Genomic DNA, 24,981 nt, shown 5'->3' on the forward strand with positions numbered 1-24,981 from the left:
GAGTGCAGGTCTACTACTGGTGATCGGTGAAGGATATTTGTGTATTTGAAGAAGTGAGCAGCACGAAACAAACTGTGCTGCAAAGCTGTGTTTTTCATCTTGTTCTTGCTCTGTTTGCAGGGCACATACATTAAGCTCAATGCAGAACATGCTATGTTTATTTGCTGCTGCAGCAGGTTATGTGTATTGATAATCAGGTTATTAATACTTGACTGGCATTCAGCACAAACAGACTTCTCATTTGGATTCTAGCATTCAGTTTGGTCAAGCTACACTGCAGTGCTTGCAGTTGTGGCTGTTGAGAGCTCATGTGGCTAAAGCATTGTACGGATTTATGGATGCTGGATTATAATCTCCCACACTACAGAAGCCGTTATCGATTCAAAATGGCTGCACCAGCCTAGCGTCGGTCTGTGTTAAAAAAAAAAAACAACCCTTATAATCTTTATTCTCTATGTGTTTGTTTGGCCAGGCTGTATTTTGCTGTGCAGGTTTGGGTTATAAAATACTGAGTGAACCCTAAAAAAAGGTTTTAAATAGCTGCATTTACAGCTGCATTAATGCACGTTTATATGGTCACAGAACATCTTACAGTTGGGTCTGACGTCGTACTCTGGGTAATACTGCGTAATAAACATTTGCATAATTCCAGTTTTACTGGTTTTCGCAGCCCTTTCGTTTTACTTTTATTGGTGTTTTCCCGTTCAGACCATGAGCTTCAGCTCTTGTATTTTAATGCACGAATGACTATAAGGAGGCTGCTAAATATGTCTTTGCATCAGTGCACTGTGATGCAGTTAGGCTCTGTAAAGTTTCTCCAGGGAAAAGGGAATGCCTTCTTAGAAGTGGATAATCCTAAACTGCAAACTAATTGGTCACTACAGCACTTAGGTAAATGTAGTGAAGGACAAAGTACAATATTTCCCACTGCAATAAACTGAACTGGCACACATTCATTAACTAAATGCTTGGCTTTGAACAGTTCTTACCATTGTGGGATTTTTATGATGTAAGGGGGTAATATCCCTAATATGGTCACAGCTCACCATGAAATTTCCAGCTACCGCTTGTCCTGCCTCCATTTTTCACCTGGTGTTCAAATCTTGTGTTTGAGAGGGGCAGCCAGTTAAAAGAAAGCTGTTGCAGTGGGAGACGGCTGAGCAAAAGTGTGGATGACCTGGGAGGTCCACCAATACCCAGAACTCTGAATCATACAATGCTGCAGCACTATGTGAAAGTTTTTAATCAACTCTCATTTTTAACATTTTGTTACTTATGGAAATACATCATATAAGGTAAAAACAGACTTTGTACAATTCTAACGAGCTTTAAAGTCGATAATGAAGTGGCCACCTTTATTCTTCAACAAACCCTGAACTCTCCAAGGCAGCTGTTTTTGTAATTTCTTTAAGTAGTCCTCAGAAATAGTTCTCCAGGCTTATTGAAGGACATTCAAAGCTCTTCTTTGGATGTTAGCTGCCTTCTGTTCTGTTCTCTGTCAATACAATACCACACTTCAGTAGTGTTGAGGTCTGGGCTCTGGGGAACAATCCAGTGTTTTTCTATCCACGTATGCTTTTACTGGATTGGCAGATGGTATTGTGTGGTGGACCATAACCTGACAATACATTTCTACATTTATAATTCCATCAATTTTGACAAGATCTGCAACACCACTGGCTGAAATGCAGCCCTAAACCATGACTGAGCCTACACCCTGTTTTACAAATGGCTGTAGACACTCACTGTTGGAGCTCTCTTCTGACATTCTTTGGATTCATCTCTCCATAAGAACTGCTGACACAAATTATCAGTCCAGTTCTTGTATAATTTGCCTTAAGTCAGCCTTTTTCTCCCAGTTATCCTTCCTGAGATTTAGACTACAGCAGAAGGATCAGCTGAAGGACCAGATGCATCGCTCAGGTTCTGTCAGATCTTTGCTGGATTTTATACCTGTGACTTTCAGATGGCATTCATCTGTTGTAAATCATTCTTTACGTCTTTTACTTTTTCTAAGAACATGCACACCATGCTGGGATATGCAACGTTTTGGATGAATACGGTACTTCTTTAGGGAATCACCTTGTTGGTGCAAAAAATATTAAATGTGTCATATTTGACAATTTTTAACAGAGTTTACTAAAGAAATGGGAATAAATGATGTGTTCTTGTGAAAGGCTTTTAGCAACAAAATGTCTAAAGATATAGTTTAAAACAGGTTTTTTGCTAAGTTGTGTGTTAAGTATAGACAGAACGATGGCTCATCCCTTGAGATAGGTGTCTTTTTTATGCTTGAGTGATTCACAGGTGAGTGTTAAGTGGCTTCACCAACTATAAAGAAATGAATGCTGGTTCAAGACACTAAAGTACATGTGGAAGAGTCCAAGATTAAAATACGTAGCCACACACACACACTTATAACCCACTCACAGCTCTCGAGTTCCTTGCTTCTTTGAGGATCTGTCTAGCCGTCTGGACCTCCTCTCCTTCCTCGCAGCCTTTCAGGACACAAACCTGCTGCTGCACCCGTACACACAGACGCTCCATCACCTGCACACATACACATGTGCAAAAGTGGAGGCATACAATTAGACCCAAACAGCCCTTCGGTGTACTATTAAAATGAGAAAAAAAGAAGAGACTTATTCCTCATCATGAGCACAGCCACACACCTGTTCAGCAGTGCTGGTGACGAGGCCTTGGTGCAGCCTGAGAGCCTGTTTCTGAGAGAAACGCTGAGTCTGGTTGTTCCTTAGCAGGGCACGCTGGATCTGTCTCACACACACACACACACACACAGAAAACAAACAGGGAGGAAGAGGAGTGGTGATGACAGGTGTTTACAAAGTGCGGTGCGCGGGAGACAGGAGACGAACCCATTTGCATGGTAATAAGGAGACTAGAGAGAGAGGTTTGATCCCTAGAAAAAAAAAAAAATACGGGACGCCTTTAATCTGTTTTCTTGACTCAGCAGGTGGATGTGTTGACTGCATCATCATCTTAGCATATGTAAAGAAAGATTGAATAAAGAATTGCACAGGGACTCTGAAGGCTCACACACATTGTCCAAGCTAATAAAGCCTCAAATTAAATTAAAAGCTCTCCTTAGGGAACCGTGTTTGATTAGAACCAGAAAGTCTGCAGGCAACTTAACAGTCAGAAATCCTACAGATATATACACATAGTAATGTGTTAGCTTTCAGTATCAGAAATGCACCTTCAGTCACAAGCCTCTGGGGAAGACGGATTTGCTATTGACTGAAAACCGAGCTGTCACGGAAATAGTGTTTGACATGCAATGTACACGGATTTGTTTTGCTACCTGCAGCTTACAAGCTAGCTGATGAGTAGCATTTTATTTAGCAGTGATACTGAAGCAAAATAACCATTTCAGCAGCTACAATGATTAATGTTTAATTACGGCCAACTCTCCTGCTTAGCACCATTAGCAGCCACACTTTATGAGGATTTGTTTAATGGATTTTATTAGGATAAGCATCCACACAAAAAGGCACAGCTGCTAAGAAAGGCCACATTTGCTGTATGTACACTGCCTGTCATTTTTTTTTCTTTGACATCGGCTGTTGTGTTGCTGTCGGTTAGTTTCATTCTTTGATTGGCAACTTGAAAAAGTTCTCCGATTACAAATACAAGAAACTGAGTCTACAATCAAAATAAGAATCTTGACACGTATGCCTCGACGTGCCGGATTGACAGACAGCAGTCAATGCAAACTGACAACTGGTGCTCGGCTGATCAAAAAGTGAAAACTCTGAATGGGTGTTGATTTTCTTCGTAACATGGAACACAGGTGGACTTTAAATATGTCTTTGTTCCCTGGCAAGAAAAACCCAACTACAATTCAAGTGGCCTTTACTTGAAGCAACCACATCATAATTGCAAAGGCAACCATGCAACTCACTGCCAAGAAACTGTACGTCTGCGAAAAGAGATCTGTCACTTTCTGATTTTTTTTCCCTCTTTTTCAAAGTAACAGGAAGTGCCAAGAGACTTAGAGAAATGCTGCAGAGCAGATACTCAGAATCAGAGAGAGGAAGAAAATAAATCATCAGAAGAGTTTTAAAAAATCTTGACATTTCGGCATATGGCTTGAGTGACAGAGCAAGCTCAAACTCAAAGAACACTTCTGAATGTTGCTGGCAATGGCCAGCGTAGAGCAGTATAATAAATTGCATAAATTAACAATTAACTGAATAATGTTGTTGGAATTTTTTAATGTGACCATTACACCCTGGAGCAAAGATGCCCGCCTGGGCTTTTTCTTGCGTTGTTTCTGCCTAAAGACCTCCTGGAGGAACCTCCAGGGCTAAAAAATGAAGCAAACACAAGTTCCAAAGACTGCACTTCCTCAAGTAGGCACTTGGCGTTGCCTCCAAGTCAATGCCTCTGAGTTAATCCCCATAGGTTCTTATATAAAATGCCTCATATTAGCTGTTATATAGCAGGTAGCAACACAAATGTTCTATGCTTGATTCACAGCAATAAGTATTATCTGCATCATAACATGGCTTGCTGTGTGGTACATCCATCCACACCATATCTTCTTTGGTCATAATGGGTTACATTCTTGTATTTTTTTTTCAGTGTGACAATGCTAACTTATAGGCATCAGGTCTGTGCTTTTCATTCATTCGGTCAATGGATACAGCTTGCTAATGATGCTTAGCATTAGCTGATAACTAATGCTTCTGGTCTGAATACATTCACCTTTGGCTCCAAATACAAAAAAAAAGCATGGCAGCAGACAAAAAAACCACACGTGCATAAAAAAAGATTAAAAATGAATGGATGTGACTACTGCTTTCTTTATATTTTAGTTAAACCACAGACTGTGTATGTTTTTATCATGATAATACTAATTTTCATCTAAACAGACAAGGTGTTGCATTCCAAGACAAGTCTGATTTTAGCACCCTATTACCCAAACAGAACACCCACTCACAGACTGCAGGCTTACTTTTAGGTCCTAGGGTTTCTAAAAGTAGAAACGGTAGACAGAGCTTTCAGCTATCAAGCTCCTCTCCTTTGGAGCTAGAACTCCCAGTTTGCATTCGGGAAAGATACACCTTCCCTACTTTTGAGCTTTTTTGACATAGCTTATAGCCAAAGTTAAATCAGGTGACCATGAACCTTTTTTTTCTTAATTATGCCGCTACCAGGCAGACTGCTGGAGGACTTCCCATGACAAACCAAGCATTGGTTACTCCCTTTTTTTTTTTCCCTGTGTGTTTCTGTGCCACTATTGCCATTTTTGTACAGCGCTGTGTGACCGATTGTCTGTGAAAAGCGCTTAATAAATAAACCTTACTTACTTATTATGTTATAAACTGTCTCCACTCTCAATTAGGTTGCGTTTTGTCCCCCCCAAAGGAAAACAAGTGGCAGCAGATGCCTGCCTCTCCCTGAGTCTGGCCTATTGGAAGTCTGTTCTTATTAAAAGGGAGTTCTTTCTCCCTCAAGTCGCCAAGTGCATGCTGTAAGGAATTGTCAGATCTTTTGTGATCTCACTCTATATTACCTCAAAATATAAAGCACCGTAATATCACCTTTTTGGGGAACTGTATAAATAGAAGTGAATTGAATTAAGTCTTTAAATCCTTTAAACTGAAACTGTAATACATGGATGCAATATGAATATGACACAGACAGAACTATGTTAGCAGTTACAGACATCTGGAATCTCTATCACAGATTGCAAACCTAACTCTCAGAAGGACTCTGGCAGTATTAGAAAAGTCATTCTCATGTCACAACATATCATACAGACATCAACATAATCATCTCTGGGAACGTTCACATTTAATCATCACTTCTAACGCACGAGTAAATGAAAGCCATTCATCAGACCCACGCCTCAGTGTGACTCTAATTACCAGGCTCTTATTAACCATCTGTGTCTTGCAACATGGTGCAGCAAATTTAGCAAACCACAGGCTAAAGAAAAGAAGTCCTCCTCACCTTGGTCAGGGCTTGGTCGGTCTTCTCTGGGGCGCTGCGGTGCGCTTGAGTGACATCGCTGAGGGGCAGGGGCATGTATTGCAAGGTAAAGTTGCTGTTTGTTGCAGAGCGAAGGAAGACAAAGAGGGGCAGATAGAAAGACAATATTACCCTGGCAATAATAAACTGGAGAAACTGATGTTAACAAGAACAAACAGGAAATGCCCGGGGCACTTATAACAGCTGTCTGCAATTCCCTAATACGCAAATACACCCACACACCCTTGTACACACAGACAGAGATGCGCGGGTACAAACTTCACGCCCACACTTATTTGACTGGCACACACGTCAGGAGAATGATGAAACATTCTGTAATCGCAAACATCACGCAGAGATGGTTATCTGCCTTTCATATGGGTGTGTGAGTGATGCGTTTCATGTGTGTGTGCGTCCGCCCTCTTCAAAAGGATGTTGGTGTGCTGCGTTGCGTTCGTCTTACTGCTCCAGCGCTCTCGCCACATCTTGGAAGCCTGTCGCCGTGGTGTTGTTGCGATCCCACGTCACACTCCTGAGAGGGATTAAAGCAGCGGGAAATGGGGTAAGACCAGCACCGAGAGGAGGGAAAAGGAGAAGAGGATCGGTTGCTTTCTAAAGTGCCTAATCCACATTAAAATCTCACACAGATACATCAAAGTGACAGTACTTCTTTAACCACGCAGGACAGACATAAATATTAAGATATTCGTCAGAGCTTTCTTTTAGCTAGGTGTATGGTATCCCAACATTAGAGATGCATGAACAACTGCCGTGCCGCTAATGAGCTTCTGTTATTTCGCAGAGCAGAATTTCCACCTACACCCGACACCGACGAGCTCCTGTTTTTAATACATCACTCATTTTCAGCTCATCTTTCCTTTCATCCATCCTCCTCCTCATCCCCCCCCCCCCCGACTTGGTTTGCCCTAGAAATTCAATCAGCAAAAACCCAGATCTATCTCTTTAGGTGGTCTCCCTCTCCGATCTCTTCTTAACTTTCACATCCAACCTTTCCCAACACACACACAGTACTACTCCACCCCCACCCCACAACCCCAGTCTTCAAGGAGGCTTCTGGCCTCCTTTGCCCTTTCTCAATATTTTATTGACTCCTGTTACAATTCTAAAGTCAAACATACCTCCGAACATGAAGTGTTATTCGCTGTGTTGTTAAGGGTGGTGCTGTAAAGGCCCCCCTCCCACTAATTCATCTCTCCAGTTTGTTACATCCCTCAGGCTACTCAGTATTAGGTCCGGTCCTAATACCCCCCACCCTTCTTATCTCCTACATGCCACTCCACCCCCTCCCATCTTTGAAGCGCCACCTTCAACTCACTGTTCATAGAAACTTCACTGTATCCCCTCCCTAAACCTAACATATTAATTTTCTTTCTTTAATCTGCTCTCTATAGCATCTTCTCCAGACATGCCCCTCCTACGTATGAGGGTCTCTGATCTGCACTGAAATCCCCTCTTTTCTTCATCTTAATCGTCCATTACTGCTGTAACGCACACACCCACCTAAGTGTTGTGTTAATCTGCAGAGCTTTGCTGAGCATCTTGGCCCCAGAGTCCTCCAGGAGGTTGCCGCTCAGGTCCACCTTCCGTAAGCAAGCGTTGGAGCCCAGGGCGTTGACCAGCACTGTGCCCCGCTGCCGAAGCCTCGAGTCAGCCAGCGAGAGGGACTGCAGGGCCTGGAGGATGCCAGGGGAGCAGGGGGTAACCAATACGGAAGCATATTTGAAAATCAGATTATTTATTTTTTTTATAGAGGGCAATTATATGTGAGAAGCACCACCTATGTTTAAATGATAAAAGAAACATCCACCTAAAGCAAGAAGTTATTACTTCCAATTTTGTCCATACTCTAAAAGAAATCTGTGGATTTATCAGGTTCATTAATTATTACAATTTCTGTTGAAATTTAATTTGGAAAAAAATCAATAATGAAAGAACATTACTGAGAACCTTCACAGACAATGAAAGAACATGGTTGAAAATCAGATCAGATTTCATTTCAAACCCTCATTCATTATTAATTGTTGTTTTGCTGTTTTACTCGTTAGGACTTTGAAATGCACGCTGAACTAATTTGATTGTTAACACTCCTTTAAATGATGTTGCTGATGTACAAATTGGACATATTTTCTGTTAAAAAAAGGTTTGAAAAGGGCTCTACTGAAGGTTTTTGCCTGTCTCTGCTTAAACGACTCTGTGAACACATTTTTGAATATTCCTTATGCACACAAAAATTTCCAGCCATGCACAGTCTCCTGTGGTTAACTCTCCTGGACCTGGCTAGGATTGTAACAACCATCTACAATATTTTGAAGAATACTCATTTGTTTTCTAGGAAAGAGTTAGATGTGAAGCTCGATGCTTTTCTCATGTCTCTATGGTAAACATAAACCTGGAGCAAGCAGGGGTTTTTTTTTGGGGGGGGGGGTTAAAAAAAACAATTAAATACAGGAGAAAAGGGATTAAATTTTTACAGCTTAAAACAAACAAGAATGAGGTTCCAGTTAGTTTTATACGTTTTTGTAGAATTTGTAATATTGCCTCTGCACACCAGCACAGTGGATTTTAGATCGAACAATCAAGATGAATATTTCCTTGCTTTGAGTTTGGTTTGCTTTTGCAGTGTGCTTTTGTGCCAGTATCATACTTTTGCAGTACGAATCACTGTCCAATCAGTTTTGCAGCATTTGAGTTTTTTGAACAGAGAGTTTAGCCCTGTACATTTGAGAATTCACCTGTGACCCAGTTCCACTGTATGCCCATACCATAACACTGCCTCCACCATGTTTGACAGACAATATTGTATGCTACAAATCAAGTTTTTTTTGGTCCTTCTCCATATTTTTCTCTTGCAATCTTTTAAGTTCAGGTTGATCTTAATTTAATCTATGCAAATACTTTTTTCCAGTAGTGTGCAGGCGCTCTTAGATGGTTTCTGGCAGAGTCTAGTGGGGTCTTCGTGCTCTTGAGCATAATCAGTGGTTTGCACTTTTTGTAAACCCTCTGCATTTCCATTCTTGATGGCAGACCTTGACAGTGACACTCCTACCTCTGTGGGACTGTTCCTGACTTGATGTTGGGCAATTGTCCAGGTAGGTTTGAGCAAAAATGGAGGACTGTGTATAAAAATTGCTGCAGTTCCAAAACAATTTATGCTACACTTTTGTTAAACCCCTTGAATTAAAGCTGAAAATCTGCACTTCAATCACATGTTGACCGATTCCTTTAAAATCCACACTCCTGGTGTACAGACTATGAAACAAACGGTTTCCTTATCCCTACTGATAGCAGTCTTATGCATTCTGAATCATCTTCATTTCATTTAGTCTCTTGAGAGTTCTCTTTTTTCTCACGTTTGAGGCTAGAAGCCCTTTATGACTCATACTAGAGCGTTAACATGGTACTAACACTAATGCCAACAGTCTGCAGGGGACACTCACAGATTGTTTCGATGCTTGTGTTTTCAACACTTAATGTGTGAGCTGACTACGGCTGACCTCTGATGAAGTGCCTGTGTAATTCCTTTACATGTGCACATTTACAACCGCCTGTGCCAGTGTTGGTGCGCTTTCATACAAGCATCAGTCCATGTTCGCTTCTGGAGCATCGTTGTGAACTATCACCATCAACAGTGGTAAATAATTGAGTAAGCTACTTGTCATGCTGAATTTGCGCAGCAGAGAGAGCCTCGGGAGCCCCGCGTACAAACTGAGACCAAATGAATCATTCGTCTGGCTCGTAGACAGCGTGGCTCGTGTACATGTTTATACCTTGCGCGTGTGGCAGGTGGGAGATGGAGCTTAAGACCGCACGAATGAGGATACAAGAATTAAACTGTGACAAGCGAGGGTTTGTGCGCGCAGTGACAAATCTCGGAGGTCCGCGTGGGCGTGCATCTGAGCATGACACCACAGAGAATTTGTGCACGCACAATATGTTACATAATCAAACTCACACACTCTTCTTCTTGCACCAAATGAACTAGTTTCTGCAGAATTTCATCCAGCACCCTGAGGAGGCAGAAACAAGAGGGAAAGCATTCATCATCTGCATCATCTCCACAAACCATCTGCACACAGCTGCTTCCCCCCCCCGCGCAGCCCATACCTGCCCTTGATGTTGAAGTTCTTCCCCAGCATCAGGTGTTTGAGGGAGGGATGCCGGGAGAACGCTGGGATGACAGCCAGCAAGTCACCATCCAAACCTACACACACACACACAAACAGAAGCCAACACACATCATTGGAGTACGAGCGCAACGCCAGCAGTGGTACGCTCAGTGGAGCTTATGTGAAAACTCATTCAAAGTAGACCTTTAATTAAATCCTAGTACGTGCCAATAAAAAAGTACAAACACGCCTGAAACTTCAAGTTATTCTGGACCATAAATAGGCAATCCATTAACTGGTATAAAAAACCGAACAAGTCGTATTTTATTACATAAAATTGAGTATTACTGGGCCGTTATACCAGTGACTCATGATTTACTGAGCCAGGTGCTAACATTTCTGGCCCTCAAAGCTCCATTTTTCCCTCTCTCTCTCTCTCTCTCATAGTCCATTTTGGAACAAAATCTCACTGCCCACTGAAATTCCAAAATACTCCCAATTAAACCTCCTCCTTCTCACACCCACTCACCTTTTCAAAAGCTCAAGGATAGAGGATGCTGCTAAATGGAAGCGGTTACCATGGCAAGATATTTCAGAGTAAAATGCCTCATTCAGGGATCAAAAATATCTGCGGGTTAAATAAACTCCAGCGCTCACAGTGAAGTGCATTCATTTTACGAAAGCTTGCTGTAACACATTCGAGGAGGGTGGGTGACGGAAGCTGCTTGCAGCTAATGTTTCAGGTATTATTAGCGTCTCTGTTATAATACTATAACTAGATTACTGGCTGTTTGGGAAACGAGCTGGTCAGCGGTCAGCAGGGTAGGTGGTAAAAACAGTCCAATATATATTTTTAGTTCTAGTTTTTACCCATTACAACGCCACAGGATTCATTGGTTAAGTGTCAGATTTTTTACTGAAACTTCAAGGTGAAGAACAGTCCTGTAAAATTTGAAAATATATCAAACTAAATATGGACATGCATCATGAACAGAACTACACTTTGCAGTAGTTCTAGTCAAAACAATCAATAGCAGATTTTTAGGCATCATGTATCCTGATGCCTAAAAATTCCCAGTTAAGTAGTTTATGGTATTTATTTAAAGACAATTTAATTGGACTGCACAAATAATGGTCTTTAAAAGAGATTTCGATAACTCCCACAAACAGGACTAAGATTAGGCAAGAATCAAAACATGCCTTTGTTGGTATGTTAACACAGTGATTCAAATTCACACATACATTTGCATCATCAGTGGTATGATGCATAGGGATGGGTATCGAAAACCGGTTCTTGTTGAGAACCGGTTCCCACTGTTTCAATTCCTTGGAATTGTTTGCCATTTTTGCAAACGATTCCCTTATCGATTCCAGTCGCCCCGAATGACGTCACCACGTTGCGGAGCGTCATTTACCTGGCAGGAAACATGACGCCTAAGCGGCTTAAACGCTCAAAAGTTTGGTTATACTTTACGAGAACGGATGACAACAGGGCAACTTGCAATACTTGCAAAGTAGATATTTCATTTAAGGGAGGAAACACTACGAATATGCAAAAGCATTTGCTCACAAAACACGCGATAACCTTAAATGGATGTCGTGATTTTAATTCTGCTCCGGACTCGTGAATCTCAACCCAGCAGCAGCGGTAACGTTTGCACGTCCTCTCCCGTTAATGCGGCAGGTAAATAATCAACTAACAGTGCATATTATGTTAGCGCGATCTGCCTTATTACAAAACCTGCCATTACTGTGCATTTAGGTGACCATGATGTGAGAGACAGACAGTCTGGCTGGCGCTCGCTGGCAGTTGTCGCTGCAGTCTACCGATAGCGTCTCCTTTCAGGCCAGGATAGACGAATGTCACCGAGCAGTGACTAAGTTTGTGGTAAAAGGCTTGCACCCATTTGCTACAGCAGATGCCCCCGATTTTCGGTAAGTGAATGTGTTTAATTGTAGGCAGGGACATTACTGGATATTCTTGTGTAATTGCTACAGAATAATTTATGTTATACTTTGTTATTGCTACAGAAGAATATTTATTTTATTGTTTTACATTTACAATTTTTTCCCCGGGGACCCTGTGACACCCCATTGAAGAGCCATAGGCTGGATCTCTTAAGATCTCACTGTTGGGTTTGTAAGGCCATGTTACTGCTAAATTTCTATCTTGTTCAAAGAGAAGATATAAAACAAAGTTCTAAGCTAATCGACCTTAGTGTTCTCCTTTTTTAAAAAAAGAATCGATAAGAGAATCGATAAAGAATCGAATCGTTAAACAGAATCGAAAATGGAATCGGAATCGTGAAAATCTTATCAATACCCATCCCTAATGATGCAGCAGGTCTTTGTTCACTATGCTCAGCTGGTAATCAGGTCTTGAATGTAAAGACAAAAATCTGGTGTCGCCATGAATGATTACATCATTGTTGAACTATGAAGAAATACATTAGTTCAGCCACTAAACTCACACAGATAAGGGGACTGGAATCAGCTTCTTTATTCATGCTTCAAAATCTCATTCTCATTTTATCAGTCATGCAGCTGACTAGTAAATTCTAATCGCATTCATGTGGGTGTGCAGGGCAGCCATCATAACCCAGTGCTATTACTGTGCTGATAAGATAAAACAAAACGGTTTGTTGACAAAGATCCCTCCACTATCCCAACCGCCTCCTTAATAGATTAGCTTTTGGTGTTTTTGATTAAACTAAGATCATGTACACGTATGTATTACTCTATAGCACCTTTCCTCTCACAAACACTGCCGTGTCTCTTTTATACATTTAACCTTTTCATATTTTCCCACAGTTTCATTTTTCTTTGTAAAAACAGCTACTTTGTTGCCAGAACACTTTTCCATCACTAGGATGGGTCAGAAGATGCCAACGCCAGCCTGTGAACATGCAGGGGTTTAGTTAGCGAGCCGATAACCAGCTCAGTGTGACCACTTATTCTGATCGCCACAGGGAGGGTAAGTGAGTCCAGATAACAGTAAGACACCCTGGGTATGATGAACTCTCTTCATAGTGCAGGCCTCTGGTTGTTGTGTTTGTGGCATTTCAAGTACAAGTGCTGCCAATAGTGAAGCTGCAGATTCACCTCAAACTATCCAATGTCAACACTCACAGCTGAAGGGTGCTTCTCCCAGCTCTACTTACATTTTCATTTACTGGTTGTTATAAAATGCAGACAGATAGATCAGGAAATAACCAATATCAACCAACAGTACTGGCCCACCGATAAATCAGCCAGGCTCTAGTGACTGAGACTGGTTCACTAGTTTAGTTTGAAAGAAAGCCATTCAATTTAAAAGCTGATGGAGTCAAAACCATAATGGCGTAGTCTATACGATTTACAGCTACCCAATACACATACAACAACCCCTGTAAGTGCATCCGTTGTGGGTTCTTACCATTATCAGAGATATCTAAAGTCCCCACGCATGAAACTCGAGGAAACAGCTCCTGAATCACCCCGGCACCTGCTGACCTCAACTGTGGAAGGCAGACAGAGAGGAGCAGAGCATGATGGGATAGCCACAGGGGGTAATATATGAAGATGATGAGTGAATACACCCTGAGTACAGACCGACAGAGCGTACCTCACAGCTGCTGATGTCCAGGTGTAAATCAGTGATATGAGGGTTATTGGACAAACCGAGGAACAGCGCCCTGAAGGAAAACAGAGGTAGGATGGGATGGGAAAGAAAGCGAGAGAGAGGAAATACAGATTAATCGTGAAGCAGATATAGAAAAAGGGGTATGAAAATGATAGTTAGATAAGAGGAAATGTTGAGAAACAGAGGTCAATTGAGGCACAAGGATGAGCAAAAACCACATTGGAAAAGAAAAATAAATAAAAATCAGTTCCACTTAAATCCAATCGCCTTTTTTCTCCCTCTAACAACCCCCCCCTCCTGCCCCACATTCTCCTCTGCACACCTAAAAGTTTAAGAACCATCTTAAAGGATTTAGAGAAAAGTAGCTTAAATATAAGATTCATAGCTCACTAAGTTGGCAACAGAAATTACCTCAAAAACCTTCAAGTTTTATTCAGAAGTGGCCGATTGTAGCGACTGTACATTTACACAAGCCCAGCTGGATGCGGGGAAAAAAATACATTTGCACATCAAGGCTCCGCTGGAGGTTGTTCTTGTGCAATGAATACACATTTAAGAGTTATGCACCATGAGGAGGTAATGAGGAAAAGTGCTAAGTGGGGAGTCTGCTCCATCCATTTTGGCTGGGATCCATCACGCAGCGCGCAATCATCCCAATTGCTGGCATTTTGCTTTGTTTTCTCTGCTATTGATTGTGTTCAGCAGGCTATACGCCTAGCAGAGAAACTGTAATATTGCAAAACTCCATTTATCCCTGTTGGGAAACTCCTTTTTTTTTTTTTTTTTGCTTGGCTGCTCTGTGAGCTGGTTTAGCTACAGATCTCCTGAAGCTGGTGGGCATAGAGTCCTCCACAAAGACACGTCAGCACAGTGGAAGCTGGCCAACACGGGGGCTTCAGTCTGTGTCAACTGATTGAAGGCCAGTCAACTAACGGAACAGTGAACTGGCTCCACTGTCAAGGAAAAGCATTTGAAGCCTAATGTGCACCTTGATGATTAACTCTCACTGGTGGTTTGGATGCAAACCACACTCCATATGGCATAAGCTATTTTTGTACTGAAACAATGATGACAGAAAAATGGCAACCTTGTTTGCTGGGCAGTTTTTGCTTTAAATTAGGACAGGTTAGGGTACTATCTGTTAGGTTTTGTATTGTTGATTGTCATTTATGCTTAGAAATATCTACTTATATATGCTTAGAGTTTTATAATTAGTTGTAGATTGGTAGAGGTTTGATCCTTGATAGTCTGCAAACTTTGTGTGCATTAGAGAGCACTCTGGGAGCATGGGAGAGGTTGTACCTTCTCTTATTGTTTTATGGTAGGACAAAAGTGCCTTTTGTTTAGATGAACTGTTGGACTTCCAGACCAGCAGGTTTAGGGAAGTCATTTATGGGGTCACACTCTGACCCCCCCACACACACACACACACACACAGGCAAGGTACTCTTTGTTTGTATGTAGACGTCGTATGTTAATGAACCTATGCATGTTCATGTAACCTCAATAAAAGAGCAGTGTTAAGGGGGAGCGGACGAGAGCAACTGGGGTCAAGCGAAGGAACGGCGTTTGTCCGGTTCTCTCCCGTGCACGAAAACATGAAGAACTTTGCCTACTTCGTGTCTTGCTTGCTGTGTAATTATATTGTCTTCAACGTTCCAGCGAATAGGTTCAAGCTACAAACCTATCACTATCCTCCTCCTATCAAGGCCTCTGCATGCATTAAAGTTAGAGTACAGGAATAGGAATGCAGAAATAATGCATTGGGTGGGTGGGTGGGGGGGGGGGGGCTCTCCCATTTTTTACGAGTCTCCTCTTGGATGGAAAACCGAAAGGCCTTCAGCAGTCTTCCTCCTTGAGTTCGGTTTATACAGTGTTTTGAAACTAAAGCAGCTTACAGCATCATGAGTGGATACATTTTTAGCTTGAGTGGCCCCAGTGGGAATTCATTCTTCAGCACTCCCAGTCAAAACTGCCGGTGACACCCTCAACAAGGTTAGGAGTTAAAAATAACAAGATGCGCGAGTTTGTCTTATAACCCACATATATCATCAACCTCCACTGAAGCTAAACAGAATATGAGTTCTGGCTGTACCCGCAAAGTTTCCATTCATCACTATTCTCCCGCAAAAGTAAAAAATGTACCTGATCACACAGCTGCTCGGCAGGTAGTCTGAGGGGGAAACGCTGCGTCCAATATCATAAAGAAAGAAACGTGTCTCCCTCAAGTCCGCGTTTGCTCACTTAAGGCGTTTCATCCCGTAATTGGATTATTTTGCAGATTTCATTACTCCTACTGTGCATGAAATTTGTAGTAGAAATGCTGGGAGACATCATCCAAAAAATTAATAAAGTGGGGGTTTTTAAAGCAACAGATTCGCTTAATTCATAATTCCAAGCCTACTGTAATATTTCCATTTTCAAAAAGGACTTTAAACTTATCTTGTAGGAGTAAGTGGCTTCTCCAAATTTCAGTCATAAAGTATGTAGGAGGCACAGGAACACACTTTCTCCAGCGTCTCCTTAGCAGGTAATTTATAGCTTTTTTTCCTCTAATAATACTAGCATAATATTTCAGTAGCTGCTTGATGTCTATATTAGCGCATCCTGTTGGCATCTTGGTATTTATTACAGGATATTTTGCCAAGTCAGTATATGCATCACGTCTAGAGATTTCCCAAATGAAGTGGAAGAGAATCAGATGCCAGTTGGCTGTCACAAATGATGATATACAGGTCAAAGCTAAACGTATAGTCAGCAGAATATTTATACTGTAGCCACATCAAGAAGACCCAGTGTATCATTACATAATTAGAATACAAAACTAACAGTAGTTAGGTCGGGACCACAAGAGTCTAAAGATGATTGATATTTCTATCTGCAGTAATTTATATTTGACAGTGTGGGGTCTTTTGTGGGATAGCAGCAGCAAACCTAGCACATTACAGAGGAGACATCAATGACAGCAAGTATGAGACTGATCAAGTTAGACACAGCATGAAAGGCAAAGCAGGAATGGTGGGTTGCCAAGCTGCTTGCACCTCCACAGCAACTGTGGGCAGGCTAGAGCATTTTGAGTAGCACAACCTATATGAGCTCTAACAGGATGGCAGCAGAGTTCGACTGACACAGTCTTATAAGCTAAAGCAAAGCCCAACCCAATTTTGTTTCCAACTCCATTTAGGGTGTGCGCTAATTTCATAACAATACTCCTTTGTATGACTCCCTGAATGAAACTGTAATTAAACCTGAAGACTGATGACAAAAAAGTCAATTTCTTGTGACTGGTTTTGTCATAATGTCACATCATAAAGACAGATTCTAATTTGGCTTATCAGACATATGCACCCCTAATTATCATGGGTTGGTCCTGATGACAGCATACAATTACCAGTTTACTGCCAGACACTGAGCTTGAGCACATTCTTTGACCCTCTTTATATGTAGACTTAACATGCCAGTTAGTAATATATAGTGCTTTGGTACCTTTATGGCAACTGTGCCCAGCACTGACTTTGCTCTATGTGTCATAAGAGAAAAGAGACCTCTCTCTTCACAGGTCACTTCTTCTGTCAGAACTATGAGCATCTTCACGAGCAGCTTTTGAAAGGTTGTTTTGATGCATTTTTCTGACTGACTTGTTTATTTGGCATTTTTCTCCTTTATCTATATCTGGATACAGGTTTGTGACTCTTGGGGATTATAACTTGTTTTTTCCACCATCAAATAAACTTTAGTCTTTTGTGCCATATGGAAATACAATGTAATGAGCCAAGGTCCAGTAACACATAACAATACATACAAAAGATCCTGAAGTACTGTGCAAAAGCAACAGGGTTTTTTTCCTCCCGCCGGACGTTGCTTGATTTTAAGTCATTTTCAATCCTCGCCATTTACAGAGGAATGGGTTTTTTGTTTTTTATTTCTTAAGCAACTTAACACTGACGTATGAATCATTCAATCATTAGTAGGAAACTTTAAATATTTGCCACAGGACCTGAGAGATGGATTTGGTCCTCGAGTAGATCAATCTACTGTTCACTGATGCCTCATCAGAAACTGTGTCAGTGGAAGGGTGGCTGTCAAGAAGCCAAGGAAAGGAAATGAGGAGAAAAGGCTGAGGTATCCCAAATTGCACAAGACCTGGACTGAAAATCACTGGCAACCAGTCTTATCAAGTCATTAACGCAAATATGGTTCAAATCCTTGTCAATATATGGAGGGGTTCAGGTGAAGGTTACAACAGTGGATGTCTACAGCCATCTGTAAAACACAGTGGAGGCTCTGTCACAGTTTTGCACTGCATTTTGGCCAGTGGTGTCAGCGACCTTGTTAAAATTTACTGAATAACAAACACAAAAAGTACCATCAGATTTTGATACACCATGCAGCAACACCTGGAACATGTCTGACTGGCGACAGCTTCAGTTTTCAGCATGACAATGATCCTAAACAGCCAATGCAGTAAAAACATACATGGATAGAAAAACACCATCAGTCATGGATTGGCCTCCCCAGAGTCTGGACCTCAACATTATTGAAGCAGTGTGGGATCATCTTGACAGAGATGAGAACAAAAGGCAGCCAAAAGGACATTCAAGAGTATTGAATGTCCTTCAAGAAGCCTGGAGACTGTTTAAAGCAACTGTGTTAAGGAATAAAGGTGGTTATACCAAATATTGACTTTCAGGCTTGTTAGAATTGTACAAACTGTTTTTGCCTTATATACTTTATGTCCATGTACGCCTGCACATGTTTAAATTAAATTGCTGTACTTCTTTCCCATTTTCCTCATATACATAAATGATGGGTGGCTCAAGACTTTTGCACAGCACTTCCAATTTCCAGTTTGATTTTCCCTAAAAATCCATGCGTTTGACAGCGACTCACCTCATCGAATCAGGGGGGACCTTCATAGAGGCCAGGCTGACATGTGTGAGGCTGAATGCTGAGCTGAAGAACTGACGGAAAGTTGGCAGAGAATCTCTGGCTTTTCTGGAAAAAGGACAGTACAGAAAAAACAGGAAGATTTTAAAACAGAGGGGGAGAGGAGCACCGAGGAGAGCATTTAAGTTAAATCTTAATCAGGCAGACCGAAAAATAGGATGACACTGATCTATAACAAGAGCGAGGATGACAGGAGGACTTGATACGCTCATAAAGAGTGACAGAGAATTTGCAGTAGACAAGCAGAGCAATGACAGGGGGGGAACAAGGGAGGGAAGAGAGCCAGAAGAAGGCTGAAGCAAAAAAGATGCTCGCTGCGACATTTGGGTCAGTATTATATCAACCCGACAGCATGAAAAGGTGAAGTCGGCATTAATTACTGCGATCACTTAAAAGGTAACATGGACCTATTATCTAACCATCTGCCTGACATATACAGCACATTAGCCCGTCATCATAGGAAGCATAGAGAATAAGTCTCCATGTATGAACAACATTCCTCTGAGTCAGAGCAGGGACTGTACTCGGCATTCATGGAATGAATATAGTGTACTGTTTCCGATCTGTTTAGCACTTGTCAAAGCTGTCAATCTGCCGTTCCAGCCCCCGCGCTGTACACATAATTCACCACAGGGGAGGATGAGGAAGGGAGGCTAGAGAAGGAATGATAAAGTCATGAGTGGCGAGGAGGAGGAGAGAGTGAGGGTAAGGATGAATTCATCTTGCAGAAAGATGAAGTTTGTTTTTCTTGGAAAGATTACCTGCTATTGCTTTTCAGGAGGCTGATATGTTGTTTACTTGTGCATCACAAAACTCTTTTTTTTTTAGCTTCTACCTGATAAATGAGTATTGCTGTCACTGATAAGGCACTTTGAATGCAAACTCATGAGAAGTAAAATTTACCTCATAGTTCACTAGTCAAAAAAACCCTATATATAGAGAGATAGACAATCTTTTATATTTGACATGAAAAGCACAGGTGCGGCTGATTTCATTAACAATTCTATGAAAGCAGAAGCAGCCACCAGGGATTTGAACCACATTCAGTCCCTCCCACCTGAAACCCAGTGTATTTTATGAAGCACATAGGCAAAGGCATGCATGTTGCATTTTGAAATGCTGAGGGTGAAGAACATTTTTTTTTTACCAAAATCAATGTCATACCCACTCCCAGTACCACAGTTTAAAACCAAAGTTTTATCTCAGCATGATTTTTTTTTCTTTGACCAGCTTTGAACATCGATATGTCCTTGTCCACTATTATAGGCCCTGAGCAACAGATCCACAGAGTTAGAAGTGCTCAGCCAACCGTCTCTACAGACTGTGTAGAGCCATGGAGACTATCCAACACATAGTAGCAGGATGTAAGATTCAAGCTGGAAACGCATACATTTGGAAGCACAACCTAGTGACTGTGATAGGCTACAGGAACATCTGTGCCGCATATGGACTAGAAGTCCCCAAGTCCCGATGTGAAATCCCATCAAAGGTGGCTGAAAACAACAGGGCTGAGGTCCTGTGGGAGTTCCAGTTCCAGACAGACAAGCAGCCAACCAACCAGACATAGAGGTGGTTGACATGGAAGATTAGAAAAAAGTTGTGACAGATGTGGCAATCCCAGCAGATAGCAACATCAGGAAGAAGAAGCATGAGAAAATAGAGTACCAGGAGTACAAGGAGCTAAAGGAACAACTGGAGCAGATTTGAAAAGTAAAATCCAAACAGGTCCCACTGGTAACAAGAGCATTATGAACTATAACATCAGAGATCTCCATCCAGAAGAGCATAGTCCTAATTAGCAGAACCCCCAAACTCCAAGGACTCTGTTAGAGCACCCAAGCTTGAGAAGAACAGACAAACTACCACCCAGGGGTGATGGTGGAGTTATATATACCATATGTTCAGAGTCCCTGATCTATCCTGACTGCAGAATTGATGATTCACCAAATTATTGTTGGTTTAATATTAGCAAACTACAATAAAAGGCTTATTCCTTACTTTAACAGTTTAATCATACATATCATAATCATTTAAGGTTCGTCTTTTCCAATGATGCTTTAGCACCTTATTGTAATGGCTTCCTTAAGCTCGACCAACACTTTGACTCCGTTATCTGAATTAAGCCATTTCAGAAACACAGTCACACTTTCAAACAAGTCCTTAAAACTTCATCAACACTTTGTCAACCTTACTTTTCAACATCCAGAAACACACGAATTACTTTTAGTGTTTCCTCTTCCACTGACACTTCAGCTTGAAAATATGTCAGGCTTAGGCAGCTGCTACGTCAGTCTCAAAGAGCAGGGCGTTAAAAGATTCATGTTAAAAAAATTGTCTGGAAAGCTGGGGAAGGAAGCGTTTTGTGGAAGTCCCCTCAAAGCATCTCCAACAGCAAGTGCAAACTTAGCCACGGTTATGAAAACTGCACAAACACGCCAGAACTAAAGAGAGACATCACCTGTCTTTAGAAATACACCCTGTAATGCTGCACCAGACCCCCAAAATAGCCTAAAAGGGAAAGCTGCTCTGCACTCTCCTCTCCTCTGATTGCTGAGACAATTCTGTCATGTGTTTGGCACAGCTGCTTCACAGATATGAGTGCAGTAATTTGACTGGCTGGGAATATAATGAATAATCACTACACCCTTCCAATTTCTGTTCCACTTCAACAAATTCCTGTGTGCATATTGCAGCGTGAGCCCGAGCCCTTATTGTCCTTGTGCACACGACCCAGTGCTTCACACTGACTGTTATGACTGTCTATTAGAATATAATTTAGCAACTTGCCACGCTGGCCTTGAGAAATTTGACCGGGACACATTTAACGTTTAACGGGCGCTCATTTTAAAAGTGGCGTACGCACACGGGCGGAAGTAAACGTGCCGAACTGTGGCGTCTGAATTCCCATTAGGCAAATGCATGGTTGACAGAGTACAGTAACGTGTTTTAGAGTATTCGCCCCATGCAGACAAAACCATGTTAACTTGGCTATAAGATTAAACTGCATGGCGAGAGAGGAAATGAGAAAGGGAAAATGTGAGATAAAGAGGGGGAAAAAATGGGAGAAAATGAAGTTATGAGGGATTAAAAAAAAGAGGAAAAGGTCACAAGGAAAAAGAAAAAAGAAGATAAAGACATTGAGGAAGACAGTAGTGAGAGAAACCCCGGCAGCTGCACTACAATCCCAGGTCACTCCTTTTCAGATAACCTCCCAGTGTGTGTAACAGCAGCTCTCCTTTGACCCATTTGTAACGATTAGCATATAGCCCGTCAAAGCTGCACGGATACAGAATGGCTTCTGTCACATAAGCAGATACGGTGTCACTGTCTCTCTCATGAAACACTGTCCAGAGAGCTCTATCAGCAACTTGTAACCGTGCCTGCACGTCTGTGTGGCAGCATCTTCATAGACTCCTCATTGTTAGTCAAAAGTGACCACATCTGTATGTGTGCAAAGGGTAAAGGAGTGGTCTGAGGCAGCCCGCTCCATATTCATGAGCAGCAGTCAGGTGGTCGGTTCTTATCAAGTCGGTTCAGTTTCGTGCCTTCGTGTCGTTGCGGCAACACAGCAGCCATCCGACCTGCAGCACTGAGCCAGCGTGCATTTAATACCACAAGAGCAGCAGGAGGACTGCAACTAGGAACTACAAACACAGGAAGAATGTGATGAGAAAGAGCAAAGGTAAAGATGATAAAATGTGTAGAAGGAGGTAGAGCGATAAGGATACAGGGAAGGAAGAGTGGGGCGTATAAGTTGAGAATGATGAGGAAGGAAAGGAGCGAGGTATAAATGAGGGAAGAAGAGTTATGAAAAAGGGAACGATAAAAAGCAGAAAGAAAAGACTGATGGAGAATAGATGCCATAAGTAAAAGGAAGGGGAGAAATAGAGGTGCTGCTAGACAGGTGCAAAAAAAAAAAGATGGATAGAGAGATAGAGTAGATAAAAGTAGACACGGATAGGGGAAAAGAAGGAGGCATGGGAGCCTGGGGATTGGAACAATAATTCCCGTCTAAAATTAGTCTCATTTTTCACCAACTTCTTTCTCTGTAATTCTGTAATGTAATATGCTGAGCAGGGAAGCTCCCAGGCTCCTGTGGGACATGACATGATGAGAGCCGGAACGGCTTCTGCCTGCTAGTGCAGATAACAAACACACACAGGGTTCAACCGCACACACACGCACGCCAACAACAACAACAACCCAAGCACAGTTGGGCATGCATACAAGTGCTTGACAGACAAAAAACCTGTTAGCAAACAGAGACATGTGTACATTAAAGGAAGCTGGAAACATTCGGCACACACAGATGCAGTGAGGCAGAATAAATGAGGAATGCGATGTGAGCTTGTATGCTAATTCTATCAGCGAGGTCCAGGGCTAAACGCTAATCTACGGGAAATAAATGATGATGCTCGCTCTCCTCTGTGCCTCCTGACTGGAAAATTTCCAGAGCTGTTTGGCTGAGCAAACTGATATATATATTTATATATTTATATTCAAATAAAAATAGCCTAAACTGGGATTTACACTTGAGGTGAATGCCCACCTGTGAGAGAAGGAGTTCTTGGAGAGATTCAGGTAGGAGAGGTCAGCGCAGCAGCCTCGCAGCAAGGCCCCAAACAACTGGCAGAGAAACAGAGAGATAAATGGGAGGTGTCATGTTCACTATGGTGAACACGATTGTGTTGTATAACAGTTATTTTGGCTCTTGAGTACTGAAAAAACAATTATAGCACAAATTAAAGTTGACACAAAAGCAATGTGAAGACTCTTGAGTAAATATATATTTTGAAGTATAAAGACAGCCTTGCTTGACATTGAAAAATAGAATTTAGCAGAAGCTCTGCATGTTGTAAAAAAGGACAAGTACAACGAGATACGACAGGCGGTCAAATCAGGACAAAAAAAAGTCTCGTTTCGGGATTTATTTGATCCTTCTGTGCCATATGGCTTGACTTTCCACAGAATAATGCAGTGTTTGTCATTAACTTTCTACAACTGCAAACAGGCGCATTTAGCATCTGCTGCATGTGATTTTCCAAGAAATATGACATCGTCGGAAATCAGTGCTGTGAATTCTCCTCTACAGGGTGAAAACAAAAAGTGAAACTCTGAGGCTGAGAGGAGTACATGATAACAGATGCTCACAGTCCTGCGTCATTCATTCATTCATTCCACTTAGCATTGGACAATACTTACTCTAAATCCCTGCATCTGAGTATAAAAGGTAGTTACTTGAGCTTTTGTTGCATTTGTACTTGTCTTTTCAATACATTTGAAATACATTACATAAATATTCTACATAAAACATGGTGAGCTTATAAAAAATGGTTCAATTGTTAACAGTTCCACTGCATAGTCATTTTCCCCATATCAACATCTGGTTTCACTTAAAGTCAATTCTATATTTTTACTCCAGTGCACAAAACCTTTTACTAAACTTCTCATTCTGGCTGTCAACAACCACACAAATGTTTGGGCCTTGTGACCTTAAGTAGAACAACCATATATTTTTCATGACAAATTCTGCATGATTCACAGTTTATCTAGTGCAACCCCTCACTGCATTTACAGTCTAAAAACAAGGTGTTTTGTGATTCAATCTCTGTTTGCATCCACAGGACAAAAACAAAGAAAAGCATTTAAACTGTAATCCTGTGACAGGCTTTTGTTTTCTTTCCTACTTTGGCAAATCTATTTTGTATTTTGCTCAAAACACTGAGTATTCACTAAGAGTAGTTTATTGGTATATAAACACCAGTCCAAATACCATTCACTGTGACGATGCCCATCTCCCTGAACCAGTGGACTAATTACTAAACTATATTTAAAGTTTTATAAAGGGTAAATTGCTACTTCCACACAGATGCAACACTATTAGCAATCTAATCATGTCAAATAATAGTCACCAAGGCCACTATCTGAAAGAATAAGTAAGATTTAGTTTTTTAGAGTTGTACTCTGTTAAATTTGGTATTTGTTGAATTCATATCTCTTTGGAGTTTAAATGCTAATTAACATTGTTCCTGTGCTCAGAATTAAAACTGTCCTTGTATAAACTAGGCCTATAGAAATAACAAGGTTTCTCAGTACGGCATTCAGCCAGGAAAAGAACTTTAGCTGAACTTTAGTTAAAACACTGAATTAATTTTATTGTCTGTGAAAGACTGACAGAGAACATTTTCTCTCTACCTTAAAGGAATGTTTGAATGAAGGTTTGAATCATTAATATTTGTTTCAGAATATTTGGAAGCTGCTGCACGTCACCACTTACTCAAATCTACA

At 41.4% G+C, this 24,981-nt stretch overlaps 1 protein-coding gene across 5 annotated transcripts in view; it reads right to left on the reverse strand.

The window, feature by feature from the left end:
* The window catches only part of carmil3 (capping protein regulator and myosin 1 linker 3), a 95,009-nt gene that overhangs the window by 22,040 nt on the left and 47,988 nt on the right, over positions 1 to 24,981 (reverse strand). For all 5 annotated transcript variants that reach the window (XM_084913747.1, XM_084913751.1, XM_084913748.1 and 2 more), the window contains exons 15-25: positions 23,243 to 23,319; positions 18,637 to 18,741; positions 13,729 to 13,798; positions 13,540 to 13,621; positions 10,123 to 10,219; positions 9,971 to 10,025; positions 7,519 to 7,691; positions 6,461 to 6,529; positions 5,980 to 6,073; positions 2,673 to 2,771; positions 2,431 to 2,550 (exon numbers count right to left, since the gene is read on the reverse strand). In XM_084913747.1, coding sequence (XP_084769873.1) covers positions 2,431 to 2,550; positions 2,673 to 2,771; positions 5,980 to 6,073; positions 6,461 to 6,529; positions 7,519 to 7,691; positions 9,971 to 10,025; positions 10,123 to 10,219; positions 13,540 to 13,621; positions 13,729 to 13,798; positions 18,637 to 18,741; positions 23,243 to 23,319 — 1,041 coding nt within the window. The remainder of the gene's footprint in view (positions 1 to 2,430; positions 2,551 to 2,672; positions 2,772 to 5,979; positions 6,074 to 6,460; positions 6,530 to 7,518; positions 7,692 to 9,970; positions 10,026 to 10,122; positions 10,220 to 13,539; positions 13,622 to 13,728; positions 13,799 to 18,636; positions 18,742 to 23,242; positions 23,320 to 24,981) is intronic.

Source organism: Perissodus microlepis, chromosome 18 (assembly GCF_051167445.1).
Source record: "Perissodus microlepis isolate ML-2025 ecotype Zambia chromosome 18, ASM5116744v1, whole genome shotgun sequence".
NCBI classification, from domain to species: Eukaryota; Metazoa; Chordata; class Actinopteri; order Cichliformes; family Cichlidae; genus Perissodus; species Perissodus microlepis.